General features: G+C 42.5%; 1 protein-coding gene across 1 annotated transcript; it reads left to right on the top strand.

Annotated features, from left to right (window-relative positions):
• The first annotated feature begins 4,333 nt into the window (after positions 1-4,333).
• LOC122883291 lies at positions 4,334-18,179 on the top strand. The gene is made up of 9 exons (XM_044211739.1): positions 4,334-5,268; positions 6,894-7,118; positions 9,087-9,245; positions 11,805-11,876; positions 11,969-13,147; positions 13,235-13,354; positions 14,733-14,782; positions 14,865-16,044; positions 17,656-18,179. Exons 1-9 carry the CDS (start codon positions 4,624-4,626, stop codon positions 17,812-17,814), a joined length of 3,789 nt encoding a protein of 1,262 aa, XP_044067674.1. The 5' UTR covers positions 4,334-4,623; the 3' UTR covers positions 17,815-18,179.
• The last annotated feature ends 806 nt before the right edge of the window (positions 18,180-18,985 follow it).

The raw sequence follows: 18,985 nt of genomic DNA, 5'->3' as shown, positions 1-18,985 counted from the left end.
CTTTCTCCTGTGTGCACTGACGTAAAGGCGAGCTGCTGTAACAAAGAGTTTCCCTTCGGGGATCAATAAAGTATTTCTGATTCTGATCTCTGCTGTCTGCTCTTTCTGTGACAGAACCACAGACTCTGTTGGCAGCATGTCAGTCACCTTCTTGTTTGTTGCTTTTTTTGACTCATACATATAGGCAATAGGCGACAGCACATTAGCTTTATGAGGTAGATTCAACTGCACTTCTGTAACTCCACCTCTGGAGACATCTCCTTTTCCTCAGTGAAACCTCTCTGGGGTAAAGTACAGAACAGAGTGCAGCAGCATGCAGATTACTTTCTTCTGGAGAGACCTCTTGATCTAAGAATTTGTTTAATTTTACTTTCACTAATAGCATAACCATGCACGCCTATTGAGCAGTATTACTATATGATCATACTTAACGCCAAATTCAAAGTAAAATTCAATGAGCTGATATACTGTTGTGTTGCGCTGGGAGCAGCTGAGCAGAAACAGACATATGGCTCTGAAGGAATGGAAGAAGAGAAGTGTTGCGAGGGAACGCAAAAGTAGGATAATGCATTCATTCTAAAATGAAAGATGTGTTAAAATTTAATTAGAAACAACCAACCTATAAACTACTGTGTTAACGTATTGTTTAATTGTATATAATTTAATTGTTTGTACAAAGGGTCCCTATTTCTGAGAGCAATGTCAAAATTCATAAGAATGGTGCACTCTAAAAATAAAACTATAAACCTGTGAAATCTGGCTTGTAACTAGGCAGTAACCACAATAAAACCAGATCGAGTGCCATATAGTTCCAATTTATTAAAAAAAGGCAGACATCTCTATGACTGATAGCTCCAAAACTCACCAACTCACACAAAAACAATCTAGATGGATAAATAGTACTACGGGTAAGAGGAGAAATATGTATTTTTGATTTTGGGGTGAATTGCCCCTTTAATAAAGGGTTTTTACAATAATCTATGAAGTCTGTGGTTGTTAATGTTAATAAATTGTTGGTAAATACATGTTGGTCCAGATGCTCTGCAGCCTGTAGATGATTAATTTACCATTTATTAACCATTAATTGATGTGAAGCACTGTCATGAATACACATTGTGTATAATTACACAGTTTTGACGTTGCACTTCAAGGAAAAGAGAAGAATGTATGACAGCTGATATTTTACCCCCATGTTCCAGATGTACCTTTCTTTATCCCACAGTGTTTCTCACTTCATGCCTGTTCTTAACTATTTTTCTATGATGGATGTCTTGATTGACAACACGCTGAGCAATCACAAGCTCCTGTGTTTCTCTACTCACCTACCTTGTGTCCAATGAGCGGGCAGGATTAACAGCGGTGATGACGAAGACCAATGAGCCTAAAAAATCTATAAATGACCTGAATCATACTCTGACCTGGGATGATGGTTGTGGCCACTGGTGGAAAGTAACTAAGTACATTTACTCAAGTGCTGTATTTAAGAATAATTTTGAGGTACTTGTACTTTACTCGAGTATTTCCATTTTCTGCTACTTTATGCTTCTACTCTACTACAATTCAGAAGGACATATTATACTTTTTACTCCACTGCATTTATCTGACAACCTACTTACCAGTTACTTTTCAGATTCAGATTAATAATACAAAATATAATCAACAAATAAATTATGATATTATTATGGCTAAAGATAAGACTTTATTGATCCATTGGTGAAATTCACAAGCTACTCAGCAGTATATATAGGCTAGTGGAATCAGAATAAGCTTTATTGGACAGGTATGTGTACACATACAAGGAATCTGACTCCGGTTTTTGGTTGCGCTCATTGTACTTACACAGAAATAGACATACATACAGCTAAAAACAAGGACAACAAGCTCAACGAGGTAAACAAACATTAAGCTACTATGTGCAATATAGATACTTTTTTTAAAGTACAAAAAACAACAGTAATATTTGTAAACAGTAAGACAATTAGTGTAATGTTGCAGAGTGCAAATGGTGCTGAAATAAATATGATAATGTAACAGGTTGCTTTATATACATGAGCTAGGTGGATATGACAGTATGTACAGCGTGCAGAGATAGCAGTGATAATATTTACATAAACAGTGAGATAAATTTACAGGTACAGTGGATGTTTGTGTCACAGGGTTTCTGCACAGGGATTGTTCCTGACACTATGTGACTGGTGAACTGTTCATCAGAGTTCATCAGTGATGGCCTGTGGGTAGAAACTGTCCTTGTGTCTGGTTGTTTTGGCGTACAGTGCTCTGTAGCGCCTGCCAGAGGGGAGAAGTTGGAACAGGTTGTGACCAGAGTGTGATGGATCTGCAGTGAAGTTTCCTGCCTGTTTCCTGACTCTGGACATGTATAAGTCCTGAATGGGGGGCAGGTCTGCACCAATGATTCTTTTCTGCTCTCCTGACCGTCCGTTGTGGTCTGTTCCTGTCCTGTCCGATCCAAACCAGACAGTGATGGATGTGCAGAGAACAGACTGGATGATTGCAGAGTAGAACTGGATCAGCAGCTCCTGAGGCAGGTTGACCTTCTTCTGCTGGGCCTTTTTGATGATTGTGTCGATGTTGGACGCCCACTTTAAGTCCTGGGAGCGTGTGGATCCCAGAAACCTAAAGGTTTCCACAGCAGACACCGTGTTGTTAGATATGGTGAGGGGGTGCTTCTCCCGACGTCCACTGTCCAGCTGTTCAACCTCCCATCTGTATGCAGACTCATCACCGTCCTGGATGAGTCCGATGACCGTTGGGTCTCCTGAGGTGCAGTAGAGGGAGAAGAGCAGTGGGGAGAGCACACATCCCTGGGGGGCACCAGTGCTGATAGTCCGGGTGCTGGATGTGATGTTCTCCAGCCTCACCTGCTGCCTGCGGTCTGTTAGGAAGTTTGTGATCCACTGACAGGTGGGGGCTGGGACAGTGAGCTGGGTGAGTTTGGTGTGAACGGTGAGCTGAAGTCCACAAACACGATCTTTGCATATGTCCCTTGAAAGTCAAGGTGTTGCAGGATGTAGTGCAGTCCCATGTTGACTGCATCATATTGCAGGGGGTCCAGCAGGGGTCCTCTGATGTCCTTCAGGTGGGTTAACACCAGTCTTTCAAAGGACTTCATGACTACAGATGTCAGGGTGACAGGCCTGTAGTCATTTAATCCCGTGATGGAGGGTTTTTTGGGTACTGGGATGATTGCAGAGCATTTGAAGCAGGACGGGACTTCACACAGCTCCAGTGATCAGTTGAAGATCTGGGTGAAAATGGGGGCCAGCTGGTCAGCACAGCCTTTCAGGCAGGAGGGTGACACGCTGTCTAGTCCTGGTACCTTCCTGGTCTTCTGTCTCTGAATGAGCCGACACACATCCTCTTCGCAGATCCTTAGTGCAGACGGGGGGTCAGTGGGGAGGGGTGAGGGGGTGGCAGAGGGTGTAGGTGGTTATTTGATGTCGGAGCTGGTGAGGGGTGTGAATGTGGGCATGTCAAACCTACAGTAAAACACATTCGGGTCATCAGCCAGTTGGTGATTCTCCACAGTGTGGGGGGTTGGTTTCCTGTAGCTGAGTTTTGCTGTAAACCAGGGTTTCTACTACATTATTGTAATATGGGCCATTTTGCATAATGAGTACTTTTATTTTTTGTACTTTTAATTTTGCCGTTTAAGTCATCCACAAGGTGGCAGCTTTATACCTGTGATCAGATAACCCTGAAATTAACTCAAAAATTAGAGATTTATTTTTAAAAAAGTATATATATATATATATATATATATATATAAAACCTAATAAGAATCCCATCTGAAGTGACAAATGTGAATACTGGACATGTTGTCTCCAGGATCTTGGATCGAGCAGAGAGCAAAACGTTTTTTACTGTTTTAATATCAGCCAAGTAAATATTTAATAAAGCTGCTGATTGTGTAAATAAATGGTTGGATACTCAGAGGGATAAATGCCAAGTTGCCTGTTTAATTGTTTGTCAGATTTCCAAAGGAGAAAGTGGAAACTTAACGACGTCAAGTCACCCAGAGTCACAGTAAGACCGGAAAGAGTGGTGATTTTGAAAATAAAAGCTTAAATTGTCGACTTCTCGCCTCGATGGATAGTGGTAGAAAGGTTGATATGAATTCAGAAAAAAAATTGTTTAATTCTGTTAATTCTTCTCAATTATTGCTATTTTAGCATAATTTATTATTAAGGGATATGTTTTACAATCATTTGATTAAATTTGTTTTTATGAAAATAGACAGTTTGGAAAAGATGGAAAATGCGGAAAACAAATATTTTACTTTGCTGAAAAGAAAAAGAGAAATCGCAGAGCATTTTCATCAAGGGTCAACTAAAGGGTTTTATTTTGGAAATGATGACCGGAAGTCATGAACAAGCTGAGTTAGTCAGACTCAGCTGATCACTGTTCACAACTCCTTGGCATTTTGGCAAAGTTTCAGTCTTCAGGATGGAGAGAAACCAGTCGCATCTCTTCAGTGAGCTGCGGACTTAAAGGACTTTTTAACATATTTGTGGAAACACCGTGAGCATTTAGAGCTGAAAAAGCTGCATGCCTGTTTTTTCCCACCTGAAAACGTAAGAGAAAGAATTGCGGACAAGAGTCGGGATGAACAGAGACGGAGACAAAAGCGCAAAGACTGCGCTCCGGAACCAGAAACAACCCAAGACGCACCAGCAGGTTTCCGCCCAGAAGAAGAAGAAAGATCTTTTAAAAGATGCCCAAAGTGGTTATTTCTCCAAAGACTCACAGTCAGGTCAGCGCGACTCTGGGAAGGAGCTAAAATCGGCGGGACTGCAGGGAAAACGACCGGGGAAAGTGTCTTCAAGTGCCACGGTGGAGTGCCAGAGAAGCCTCGGCGCACAAAGGAAACTGTCCGACGCCAGCAACGCTTCAGAGGACCTGAGCAAAGACTCCGGTTGCCTGTCTGGGAAACTCTCCTCATCAGACAGCAGCTCAGAAATATCCGATTGCCCCTCAGAGGGCAACAAGCACGACTCTTCGAGCTGCGACAATGAATTAAGCTGGATAGACGGGAGCGCGTATGTGAGCCCGGACAGCGAGTGGGAAAACGACGGCAAACCGTGCGCAACGGCAGCGAGAAATACGTGCGCTCTCCAGTGTGATGCTGCTGGAGGGGGTCTCAGTTTGTTTAACTCCTCTGGGGCGTTTATGGATCTCATGATGGCAGAGACAACCGAAGACCTTGTCAGGGAGGTAGAGGATTTGAGATCAGAGAACGAGTATTTGAAAGTAAGTTTAATTTAATTTTGTTTAATTAAATTTGTTTAATTTAGTTTGCAATTTTAATTCTATTTGCATGACATCCGGGTGGCTTGCATCTAAATTTCCACATATTTGTATGCTGGTTTGTGTGTTGCTTCTTTATGAGATCTATAAGAGGCCCTCAGACTCTTAGCACTAGAGCCGATTTTCTGTAAATGCTCGTGTCAGTCTTCATTAGAGACTGCAAGACAAGTGAGGGGAAGCTCTCATGCAGGAATCAAAGGTCAAGAATCACTATTGACATAGGCTTACATTATCAGTGGCAGCATCAGTAGCATTTCCATGTTGTATTGGATTAAATCTGCAAAACTGAAACAAAGCACAATATGAAACAAACAAACATCGGTTTTTGCTGTAACTGCAGCTTTGGACGAGTTTCAATAATGCCCACAGGAGAAGATGACACTTCCCTTTTTATTAGTGCAATTCAAAAGTAGGAAATTACTCAAAGCACATTAATCTGTTTGTCGCCATTTATTTGAGTAATTTAGTGTACTGTAAGTGATAGAGACTGCCTTCCATTTTATGTGTAAGACTTGCCTAATAATAGGTCCTGGTATTCAATATGTCACTTGAGTATTATGTTGTTGTTTTTGCAGTAAGAAGAGTGAATTAGCAGTTAAAAATGTGGAAACTAAACCAATCCGAGGACCCAGTGGGAGGGTATATTTATTTATTTATTTTTTTGCATTTAAAGGGGTATTCCAGCGATTTAGCGTTGCACTTTCATAAAGTTGTGGGACTTACAAGACAGAGATTTTAAAAACAAAAGATAAAAATCGAAGCAAGAGAGGCTGAGAAATCCTGACTTTTAGTCCACAAACACTGGATCCTACATTTCCCATAATGCAACTGGATAGCATCTTTCATTACCTTACCTCCTAAATCCCCAATCCATTCACATTCCACACCTCCATTTTGTATCACAGACTTTTTGTTAAAAAAATTTAAGTCTCAAATCCAAACTGAGATTACGCTGTTGTTATTATTATTATATAACTGTTTTCACAGGCCGAGTAGTATCACACAAGACGAGTAAACTGAACTTCATGTTTAAAATTGGTGGAGTGCCCCTTTAAGTTTTTGTTGATTTAAAAAAAAATGTTGCTACAAGGCAGCAAGTACGTCTTTAAACCATTAGAGTAGATATTAATAGTAGTAATATCAATAAAGTATTTCTGATTCTGATATTACAAAACATATTGTAGAATATTTAGAATAAATTAATAAGTAAATAAAAATTGATACAACTTGATCACAGACAGTTTGGTCGAAGATTCAAGTGTGTTAAGCTAGTAGCGGCTAATGCAGCCTGGAGCCTCCAGCAGAGATGAGGAGCGGGCTAAATCCCTATAATGTAAATGTAAGTGGAAAAGTTTCTGGACTTTAAATTTTACCTTGGCAGCTCAGAGGGAAGTGAGCTTGAGGTGTAATAATAAATAATATTGTATTTACTTTCCTTATACTCACAAAATAATATTTATTATATATCTATTAATTACACACAAGGATGCTTGAATTTAAATCAAGAGCAGATTTTTAAAAAATATTCCTGTTCCTTAATAGTTGCGTTTCTGTGTTGTTTTTCTCAGGATGAGGTGGAGGAGCTTCGCTGTGAGATACTGGAAATGCGCGACATGTTCCAGGAGGAGGAGGTGTACCAGCTGCAGGAGCTGCGGCTGCAGCTGGAGCAGGCCAACAAGAGCTGTCGCATCCTGCAGTACCGCCTCCGCAAGGCCGAACGCCGCAGCATCCGAGTGGCTCAGACGGGACAGGTGGACGGGGAGCTGGTCAGGAGCTTGGAGCACGATATCAAGGTCAGAACTCGTCTGTCCTTTCATTACAGTTACTCCTCCTCATTCCTCCCTCTGTGTGTGTGAGGTCATGCAGTCTTGTTAAAACTCACTCACCACCAACTAACAGTAAAAGCTCCTTCTCCCAAATTGGCTTTTGACTGAATCACTGCAATTCCAGTTGCTAACATCAAAGTGAACATTTGCTCTTAGTCCCACAAAGCTATTTCTCATTTCAGCACACTGAACGCTGACTGTGTTGTTCATACACTGAAGGACTGTAATCGGTTGACAGCTGCCTGAGTCACGACTGTTCGCTGTGCTGTAAAATACTCCCTGCTGTTTGTCAGCACCACAAAAATGTCATTAGTTCGAAATGTCTTGATCATGCATCCTGTTTATATTTTCGTCATACCATTGTGTGATTATGTGGTGAGTTGTTCTCCATGAGTAGGAAACATAAAAGCACAGTAATCTTTATCAGAATCGTGGCAGGTCAATCACTTTCTGTGGTGGCAGCCAGACTCAGTTTCTTTGAGCTTCGGTGTGCGTGGTGGTGTAGGATTACCAACAGCCTCACCTTCACCCCCTCACCCCACATCCACTCATATGGTGAATTCCTGTCACAAACATTTCCTTGTAAAGTTTTTCAGCTTTAGCCAAACCAACTGCTGCAGAGAACATGCTGCAGTCACAAAATAATGTTCGTCAGTATAACCAAGGCCAAAAGATTTTCTTTACTTTGCCTGACTGGAGCCATGGATGGATTCCTGAACAGGCCTACTGGGCACAGGCCCGAGCCTCTGTTTTAAGTGACTGTTAACATTTCATTTTTTAAAAAAAGATTATATTTTTGGCATTTCTGCTTTATTATGTGATAGTGATAGCTGGAGAGAGACAGAAAAGGCAGGGGAGGGGAAAGAGAGGGGATGACATACAGCAAAGGGCCCGTTGCGGTAAAGACTGACGGGCTGTATGTCATCCCCTCTCTTTCCCGTTGCGGTAAAGACTCAGCCTTGATACATGGTATCATATATATATATATATATATATATATATATATATATATGTGTGTGTGTGTGTGTGTGTGTGCATATATATATATTACCAAGTGATGGCAACATCAGGAAAAAGGAACATGAGAAACTAGAGAAGTACCAAGGGCTCAGAAAAAGAGCTGGAGAAGGCCTGGAAGGTGAAGGCGACAGTGGTGCCCGTGGTCATCGGAGCACTCGGGGCAGTGACCCCCAAACTGGAGGAGTGGCTACAGCAGATCCCTGGAAGAACACCAGACATCTCGGTCCAGAAGAGTGCAGTACTAGGAACAGCAAAGATACTCACGCAGAACCCTCAAGCTCCCAGGCCTCTGGTAGAGGACCCGAGCTCGAAGGATGAGACCACCAGCGGAGGGTGAAGGACAAAGTTTTTATATATATATATATATATATATATATATATATATATATATATATATATATATATATATATATATATATATATATATATATATATATATATATATGTGTATACACACATGAGCGTGAGCTACCTGGTGAGCTACCGGGGGGCACCCTGTTAACATTTCTTGTTTCTTGTTAAACAACCACAGAGATGCAAAATGAGAGGTAAAACAACCACAAAGAGACAAAAAATTACCACAGAGACACAAAATGGCAAAACTCAACAGAGAGACACAGAATTACCACAAAGACACGCAAAATGAGATGCCAAACGAGACGCAAAACGGCTACAAAGAGATGCAAAACAACTACAGAGACACAAAATAAGATGTAAAACGACCACAAAGAGACGCTAAACAACCATAAAGAGATACAAACGACCACAAAGAGTTGTGTGTCCCTTTCAATCTTTGTTTCTTGCTCTTATGTAGGAGGGATGGGGGGCCTTTGGGGGTCTGTGCCCAGGGGCCCATCGTCTCATGATCTGTCCATGATTGAAGCTACAATATCCTGCTGTTGGCTTTATTTACAGGTTGCAAAGAGTGTGTCCCTCCGGCTGTACAACGAGCTGGAGGCTGCGCAGAAGAAGAATTCCCAGTTGGAGTGGGAAACTGAGGTGCTGCGTGAGAAGACGCAGGAACTGGAAGTGGCTAGGCAGGTCTTACAGACTGAGGTGGAGAAAGCCAGAGAGGTGCGACATTAAAGCAGAACACTTTACATCTAAGCCCCATTTTTTGTTACTTCACTTGGATGTTTGACCGTCGCTGTGCGAATGATGTATGTGCAGAGTTTGACACTATAAGACTTTTTTCACATTCATCTGAAGAAAGTTTCTCTGTGCTCACATTAAATCTGAGTTTAACATGAGCATGATTTTGTGACATCACACCTAGTTTGGAGCCGATCATGGTCCAACATGCAACTTACAAAAGATGCGGAAACTTGAAACCTCCAGTGCACATACACTGAGAAAGTTTCTTTCAGTGAAGTAGAAGACATCTTGTGTCCAGCAGTTAAACATTTGAAATGAACAATATTTTCATTTCATTTTCATAGATTATGGATTTTTCAATGAGGGTGTAGGAGAAGAGCTTTTAAAAATTTTTAACTAGTAATTTTTTTGTGGAAAAACATAGACACAAATTATTACTCAAAGGAGATTATAAATATAGGTCTTAAAACAAGCCTGGAAGGGATCTTTAATAAATCTGTATATTGGGTCTAGACATGCAGCCTAAATCTTGACAAAAAACATAAGCTGCCTCCATTTCTGCTCCTACACAGCTGCACCCATCCTAGCCAGTTGTCCCCCTTATCCCTCTGTCACCCTGATGTCAGGTGACACATGACCCGGGTGCAGATCAATGATATGAGAGGAGGGCACGGCCAGCAGCTGCCTGGTGCCTGGACAGGGTGAAGCAGCCTGGTATGCTGAAGCCTGAACTCCAGGCACAGCTGAAATCCTCAGCTGAGCGGTCAGAGAAAAGGGAGAGAGGGTGCGAGAGATTACAAAAATAGACTCTCTCTCTCTATCTCTCTCTCGCTTTCTCTCTTTCTGCTTCTATTAAGCTAGGCTAAATCTGGATCAGCGTGTATTATGGCATTCAAAAAGGCGGGTGTTTGTGCGCCGGCATACTGACCTACAACCATCCCGGCACATACTTTTATCAAACGCTGGCTACCACATCCTGACAGTGACTGAATTTCCAGTCCACCTTTTTTTCTTGCGGCCCCTCCTGCCTCGATGGCTCCTGTGATAACGATCGTGCACTCCAGTGACACGTGTTCGGTTTAATCCCAGATTCGGTGCTTTTGCGTGAGCTCAATCTAGTCCACTCATTGGAGACAGCTGCTAGTCCCTTTGATCCCAACAGGGAAATCCACTTAGATTACCTAATCTAGCAGCAAAAATCACAGTCTAGATGGATGTGAAGGAGGATGAACATTTCAGAGATTCACACTGCAACTCGACTGTCTGTGACCCTGTTTGTGGGACTTGAATGGTAACTTAATACTGTCAGGTCACAATATAGCTGCACATGCTCGAACAATAACGAAACCATGAGTGAAAAATACAAAAACTGCACTTTTATTTTGAAATGCAACACAAATATGGCAATTTTCTTGTTCATTATGCATATTACTTACTTTTATCACATTTCAGGTCACAGTATACAGTATCTATACAGCCTGTAGGCCCACTGACCTTGAATTGAAGAGACTGTAACCCACTCCTTATGTTTGCCACTTCTAGCCTGTAGAAGATGACTATTATTAACACGGTGACATCCTGTCTAGTGTCTAGGAGTGAGACAATGCCGCCAGACAGAAGCTTACATTCCTCTCATGCTCATGTGGAGTAGGGAAGGACTCTGATGTGAGAAAAAGTTTGGATAAAATCACACCACAGAAGGTAGCACAAGGGCATGAAATTTTAAATTATTTTTATTTAAAGGAGTAGTTCGACATTCTGGGGAATACACTCATTTGCTTTTTTGCCGAGAGTTAGATGAGAAGATCAATACTGCTCTCATATTGGTCTGTTCAATATGAAGCTAAAGCCTGCAGCTGGTTAGCTTATCTTAACTTTGTATAAAGACTGGAAAGTGGGGGAAACAGCTAGCATGGCTTTGTCTAAAGATAACAAAATCGGCCTACCAGCACCTTTAATGCTCACTAATTAAAACGTTATCTTATTTGTTTAAACCATTCAAAAAACAACAGTTTGTGGTCAACAAAACTTCAGGAAGTCATTGCGCCCAACTAAGAAATAGTCTGGCACAAACGAGAGATAACGTCTTAATTAGTAAGCTTTACAGATGCTGGCAGGCGGATTTTGTCACCTTCAACAGAGCCAAGCTAACCATCTCCTGGCTGTAGCTTCATACTGAACAGACAAAAATGTGAGCGGTATCTATCTTCTCATTAAACTCTCTGCGAGAAATGTCTAACTATTCCTTTATATGTACTGAAGTATCCCACTGAGCTTTGGACAAGATTTCAGCTTATATATATATACATCTAAAATTGTCATGTACAGTATATCACAAAGGCAGACAAAGATGCCTCAGAAGGTGTAGCTAGACTTGTATGTTGCTTAAGTTTAAGAAATTGAGACATCTAAAATAATTTATATGGCTTTTTAAAATGGCTCATCAATGACAAGTTGCTCAGTTGGCTCTGTTTTTGGCCAAAATATTGTTTGTATTTCACCCTTGATAAACCTACTTGCCATGTTTTTATCCCTCAGAGCTCTCTGAAGAAGAAAAGCATCCGATCAACAGCCAGTAAGGCTGAGAAGAGGCTCTCGCAACAGATTGAGGTTTGATATGCTTGTATATCAGATTTACGTTACAGTAAACTTATTTATCATCCTCTTCAGAACAATATTCATTGCTGTTTGTTTGCCAAAAGGATGACAGCGCTGATCTCAGGTGCCAACTCCACTTTGCCAAAGAGGAATTAGCTCTCATGTGCAAGAAGCTCACTAAGTTGGTATCAGAGAGTGAGGCCATGCGCGAGGAGCTGGCCAAATACCACTCAGCCTATGGCGACATAGACGCCACTCAATCGCCTGAGGGCAAACAAAACTCCGCCCACGGCAGGCAGGCAGAGGTCAAAGTTCACTTGAAACTAGTCGAAGAGGAGGCCACACTCCTGAGCCGGCGCATCGTTGAACTGGAGGTGGAGAACCGTGGACTGCGAGCAGAAATGAGCGACCTGAGAGAGAAAATGGGAAGAGGAGGAGGGGAAGAGGAAGAAGAAGAGAATCGGGATGTGTTGGAGGAAAATCTGTTGGCTTCCACACCGTTGAAAGACAGAGAGGGAAGGGAGCAAAGTTTGAAAATAGGATGCACAATGTATGAGCAGGATCAGGACAAGGAAGCACAAAAAGGTAAAAGTGATGTTGAGACATCTTTGCTTTGCATCCAATCACAGACTGAAGCGATGAATACTGCTTGTCATATTACTCGAGAAGGTCCTGTGGGTGGTGAGTGGGACCCTTCAGACAGTCCTGAGAGCGACAACAACAAAAACCTTGACAGAGGTCTGACGGTGAAAGACTATGAAACTCTTCTAGCTCTCAGAGATCATTCCTGCATTTTGAGTTCAGCCATCAAGCTCCTGACGACACCACCAAAAAATGGCCACTGCTCATCTCCCTCGTGTGCTTTTACCTCTCCGACAGATGTGGACTTGAATGGCAAGGCACAGAAGATATTCCTACCTGGGCCTTTGAATGAGGCTTTGGAGCTTCTACAGGCCATGCTGTCGGCTTTCACTGGGAGGGTGGAGATGCTTCTTACAGGAGAAGATTTAGGCAAAGGACAAGTTTGGGATTCCTACACTTTCTCCTTTCTCTCTGGAGACTGTGCAGATCACGATGCGGACGCTCTAGGTAAGCAGGAGTGTGTAGAAGACCTCCGCACCACAGAGGTTAAGGAGAGAGAAAAACAAATGAGACAGGCAACTTCCTTTCAATGGGACCTCATCCACAGCTGCAGGGACCCAAAAATGCAACTTTCCTTGCAGATTCTGTGGATCCTCCATCATTGGTGTCAAGTTAAAGAACCTGGGCTGGAGGGAAAAGAGGTAAAATTAAAGAAAATTGTGTATGTTTTTAAGGCTAAGGTACATAGCTTGAATATCTAAATATATCTGGATTTTTTTTAAATTCAGGGTAAAGACAAAACCATGTCTGTCCTGAGGGGGTTGTTGCAAGACCTTGGTGCAGAGCTTGGGGATGAGCGGATTGAATTCAACAGAGAGGCCAAGGCCACGCAGGGCAAGGCAGCTGAGGTAAGGATGGTGTTTACCCTTCAGGCATGTGTCCCCCCGCTGTGAGGCTGTGTGATACAGCGGGAAGTCCTGCTGATGATCTATCTCCCTGGCCACACGTCCTCCTGACACTCAACAGGCATCGTGAAAAGACTCATGGATTTTCAGTATTTAGGCTAATCTCTTAGAGGCTACAGCCAAACAGGACAGGCATGTTCAAATCTGCTGCATGAAAACACTCAACTGATTCTCTGCATTGTCCAGACCTGTTGCATGAATGTAAATTTTTTTAAACGTACAGCTCCTTTACTGTTGTTTCCACCTGCTTGGTCAAATGCAAATACAAAGACAAGTTTTAATGCATGTCAGATAAGAAATGTAATCTAACATTTGAGTTGTTGCCACTGAACTGTTGGTGTGTCCTTTGCACAGCATGACTCAAGATCTGCTTTGAAGGACCAGATTTATTTCTTAAATGGTTGTTTTTCCTCCTTACTCCACTGACTAGACTGTAATCCCTCCTTTCCTCTGAGGCACATTTAGTATGGCATTAAAAAACGGCCAAATGTCTACAGCCATGCTAGCAGCTCTGTGAGGCTGTACTAACACACAGCGATGCTTTAAGCTAAATGCTAATATCAGCAAGCTAGCATGCTCACAATGACAGTGCTAACATGCTGATGCAGCCTTCAAGTCATATAAGAGTTATCGGAATTATGAGTTTCCGACTAAATATCATTGACGTCAACATCCAAGTCGTAATTACGTCTGAGAAACTACATCCGAGTTGGCACTTAATAACACTAATAATAAGATTAACACAAGAAAACCAAACAAATACGGACGCATCATGTAAGCTGAAGACTGTCGTTCAACATAATGAAACCCAAATTTAATGGTTATGGTGTTATAATGTCAGTCCCATATGACATGAACGTGGCATAAAGTTTAGTATGTTCACTATCTTAGTTTAGCGCGTTAGCATGCTAACATTTGCTAATTAGCACTAAGCACAAAGTACAGCTGAGGCTGATGAAACTGGCATTAGTTTTGCAGGTATTTGATCATAAACCAAAGTGTTGGACAAATTTAAATTTTGACCTAACGGTATCCTGAGAGGTACACAAATGTATGTATCAAATTTAATGGTAATATATCCAATAGTTGTTGAGATATTTCACTTAAAACCATAAGTGTGAACCTCATGGTGGTGCTAGATAAAAAGTCAGGAGAATTACCAAGTACATTAGGATTAATCATCTAGGGAACATGAATCTCTGCACAAAATTTCATGATCCAAGTCCATCCAATAGTTGTTGAGATATTTCAGTCTGAACCAAAGTTGTGGATCTACAGGCCGACAAGTTTAGTAACTATTATTTTTTCTCTCTTTGCTCAGTGTCCCGTCAGCGGTATCTTTCATGATGAACAACTCTCTGAAGCTGACAGGTCAGTGATTTCTGCAAGCGTTCATATTTTGTCCATCTTGTCACTGAGGTCATACTTCATGTATCACCTGCTGTTTTCCCAGAATGTGCAGCTCAAAAGGGAAAAGACTTAGGCGACAGTTTTCGCCACATGGCCTTAAGAGGAAGAACTGGTGCTATCTGAGCCAGGAGGCTGCCCAGCTGGACCGAGTGGACCCCGTTAAGACGTGGGACCATCTAATCATGCCGCTTAGCTTCCCTGATCTTGACTTTGAGCAGATGTCCCTGGAGAGAAGCCACACTGCCCCGGAGAAGTCAGCCTTCCGCATCTACTACAGCCCCCCGTCAGCCCGCAGAGTCCAGCTGGCTCAGCTGAAGCAAAGCCCCGTCGCAGACAGAGAATCTGTCAACACTGCCTCTCCCTGGTGCACGCCGCCGACCTCCTTCTCTCCTCTCTGTCTGGGCTCATCTGCTAACCTGAGCGACGACATGAAGGAAATGACCGCCAGCTGGAGGCAGACAGAGAAGAGAGGGAGATTACTGGGGCGATGGGTGGACGTGGCCTGCTCAGGTACTCAGACCCACATGAAGCCACAGATGGTGAGTGTTGGTCTGCAGACAGATGGGACACACGGGTTAGTTGCCGTGAGAAGCAGTCCATCCCGAGTCCTGAGCCCCTCCCTGGTCTCCGCCCGCTCTCACCGCATCTCGACCTCACTAGACGGGCTACCAGGCCGAGTCGAGAGGCCCAGACCCTCCACCTCCTCGCCTAAACTGTACCGGAGACACTCTGCATCTGGTGCATCCTCCCTCCCCTCATCCATCAATATGAGCTCCACCTCCTCATCTGCATCCACCTCTAGAGGTCGAGCACTGTGGAACCTGAATCACCAAAGCCACACCGGCCTCACATGGACCTGCCAAACCAATCACAGAGCAGGTGCAGGACAGAACCACAGCTCTCTGAGCAGCGGCAAGCCTCCCAGCAAATCTGCAGGTGCCAACCGTTACGGCATGGTCACCGAGTTCCTGCGCAAGGTGAGCGGCCGGGCAGAGAAACCAGTACCGGGGTCAGGGCAGAAGACGAAGAGCGGTCTGAAGAACCTGGAACGTGTTCCAACAAGGCCTCCTGCCGCTCCGTTGCACAGGAACGACAGCGTGACGAGGATTGTCAACCAGAGGTTCATGAAGCAGAGAGAGGAGGCCAGTCGGGCCCAGAGAGAGGAGAAGGGGGGCAGTCTGAACCACAGTGTCAGACACAGCCAGAGTACCGTCACAGCAGAGGTGAGCGTTACAAACAACATGTCTGTCCACACATCATGTGCACATTTCTGACTCTAAAGTCGGATTTTTATGAATTTAATGACAGAATAACAGAAACACAATCACTTCCAAATTGATGAAGCTCATAATAACCCTTTTTCACAGCAGACATTTTGACATGTCACAGCAGGAAAAGCACAGGTGTAAATAATACAATTAATGATGGCTGAATTCCATTCAGCTGCTTCAGTTTTTGGGTCCTGGTTTTGTGTTTATTGACTCACTGTCACAGCTAACTGGGCCACTTGACATAGAACCGAGCCATCGTTAATGTTATTATTAACACCAGAGGTGTTAATAATAACATAGGTCAGAGGTATTTCAGTTCATTTATGAGGCTGTAGCTTGTTCTGCTGTAAGAAAAGCATCTTTCAGTCAGTGTTGTGAAGGTCTCATCTTCAGCTGTGACACTACGTAATTTTTCTTTTTTTGGGACTGATGCACCACCAGTTCCAGCGGTGACTGCTCTAAATCACAATTACAAAGGCCGCCATTAGGTTGGTTACCAGTCATATTCTCATACAAGTCAGCTTTGAAAGAGTACTCCATCGATTTAGCATCACACTCCTCTAACGTTGTCGGACTCACGATGGACAGTTTGAAAAAAAGGATAAAAATCAATCCAAAGATATTGTCTTTTTTATTCCTTGTCAATATTTGGTGCCTACGTTGCCCACAATGCAACTTGACTGCCGACAGTTCAGTCGGAGATTCAGGTGTGTTATGCTAGTAGCGGCTAACGTAGCCTTGAGCTGTTAGCCTCAAGCAGAGACAAGGAGCGGCCTACAGAGATCTGGTAACCTCACTTCTTTCGAACTCCACACCAGCAGATTTTCAAACTTGTAGTCTTCAGCCCCAACCGAGGCTAACTCATGTGACATCACTTGAGGCAATTTATCAGATTTCACACAGCTACCTCTTATAAAACATTTCTCACATATGCAGTAGTACTCTCCAAGATCTGTAAACAGACTAAAAGTTCTGACAATCGCCATTTCTGTATTTGATTTTTCAAGAGAACTAATACGGTTACACTGAGGCGAGATGGTCTCACCATCAAGTTGAATCATTTAAAACTGAACATTAGCACAAGAGCTGCAATGACTAGTCAGTTAATGAGTTTATTGATTAGTCAATCAACAGAAAATTAACTGACAACAATTTTGAGTTATTTAGCAAACATAAATACTAAACGTTTGCTGGTTACGGCTTCTCAAATGTGAAGATTTGCTGCTTTTTTCTGTTTTGTATTGTCGGAAGTTGAATATTTGGGGGTTTTGGACTGTTGGTCGCAATGGTCGGACAAAACAAGCAGCTTGAAGACGTAACGTTGGGGTGTGGAAAATTGTGAGGGGCATTTTCAATTTCTGACATTGTCCAGACTTAATAATTACTCGATTACGGCAAAAAATAATTGTTAAACATTGATTGGAAATCAAAAATAACTTAGTTACAGACCTAATAAGTTCCAACAAACTGGTATTGTACTGTAAAGCATTTATATTATTTTCTCGACTCTTTGTAAGTGTTTCTGTCTCATTTCAGTCCCCTCTCCTCTCTTTCTCTGACCAGGATGGAAACTACGACTGCAGCTCCAGCAGCACCTTGACCTTCTGCTTCGCTCGCTCATCTCGCTCCACCCAGAGACAAACGTCGAACCAGAGCAAACTCCACCGACACAGGTACTCGCCTCCGGTGAGCGCGGCTGCAGCCTCACAGAACTGTGAGTGAACGGGACCAGAAACAGCAGCTACACTGATAAGCTGACGGCTGAGAGCGGTCACAGCCATGGGGGGAAGAATTTAAAATGCTGTGGTTGAACTGGGAGAACTGGTAGACTGTTTGGATGTTTAGCAGAGCTGTGAGTACCTTTATAGCTCAGTGTTTTCTTTTGGTGCAATTCACAACACTCATCTCCTGTTACAGATGGGCTTCATCTTGATTTCAGTTACTGCAAACTTAATTCACATTTACAATCTTAAACTTTATGTAAAACTGATTCTGCACTTATATTGTGAACTGCAATTCAATTTTATATTATCTTTGTAGTATTTTGTAGAGAATAAAGTTTTATTGAATAAACTTCTAAGATCTGACCAACTTATTGTGATCTTAATTATCTACATTATCTGTCGTGGCTTTACAGTCACACCCTGAAGTCCGGAGATTTTAAGTAAGAAGCAGAAACGTTTTCACTCTGCAGTAATCGTCTGGCTGTTACGTCACATGCTCAAAAAAGAAAAAGTAACTGCTAAGTAGTTAATAAGATAAGATTTCCTTGCCTGTTAGGCGCATGATCCCCTCCCTCCCTCCCTCCCTGATTGTGTGACTCTTGACTTTCACTGTCACTGCATTTCAAAGCACTTTGTTTTGTAACTTTTTAATAGTCACAAATCAAGATTTAATATCCAGGTATATAAAATTTTGATTCACAGTTTGAGATGGAAGCTCAGATTTTCTTGGAGCAGATCAGCTGAAATACTTTGTCTCCTCTTGGTGGCAGCTGGCCGGTCAAGGACAGAGCGACTAGAGGAGTCACACAATCACACGGTGTCACGTTTCTGCTCACCACACGTGTTTATCCTCTACTGTTACACGTAACACACACACACACACACACACACACACACACACACACACACACACAACAGTGTGGGTCACCTCACAGTGGATGGTCTTCAATTCAACATAAAACCAGTTTCACCAGATTAGTGAAAATGTGGTAAAAACGCACAGAAAAGATGCCAGCTACAAGAAAACTAAATGACAAAAGTAATATTCATGAATGATCCTTGTTTATTCCATGTGCTGTAGTTCACAGTGTGTTTACAAATAAAAGATAAACAAATGGGCAAGATCATACTTGCATATGAGCATGTCATTGTCATTACAAATCTTTTTT

Source organism: Siniperca chuatsi, linkage group LG10, assembly GCF_020085105.1.
Source record: "Siniperca chuatsi isolate FFG_IHB_CAS linkage group LG10, ASM2008510v1, whole genome shotgun sequence".
NCBI lineage: Eukaryota > Metazoa > Chordata > Actinopteri > Centrarchiformes > Sinipercidae > Siniperca > Siniperca chuatsi.
Note: the sequence above shows the minus strand (reverse complement) of the source record. Positions and strands in the feature narration are given on the sequence as shown.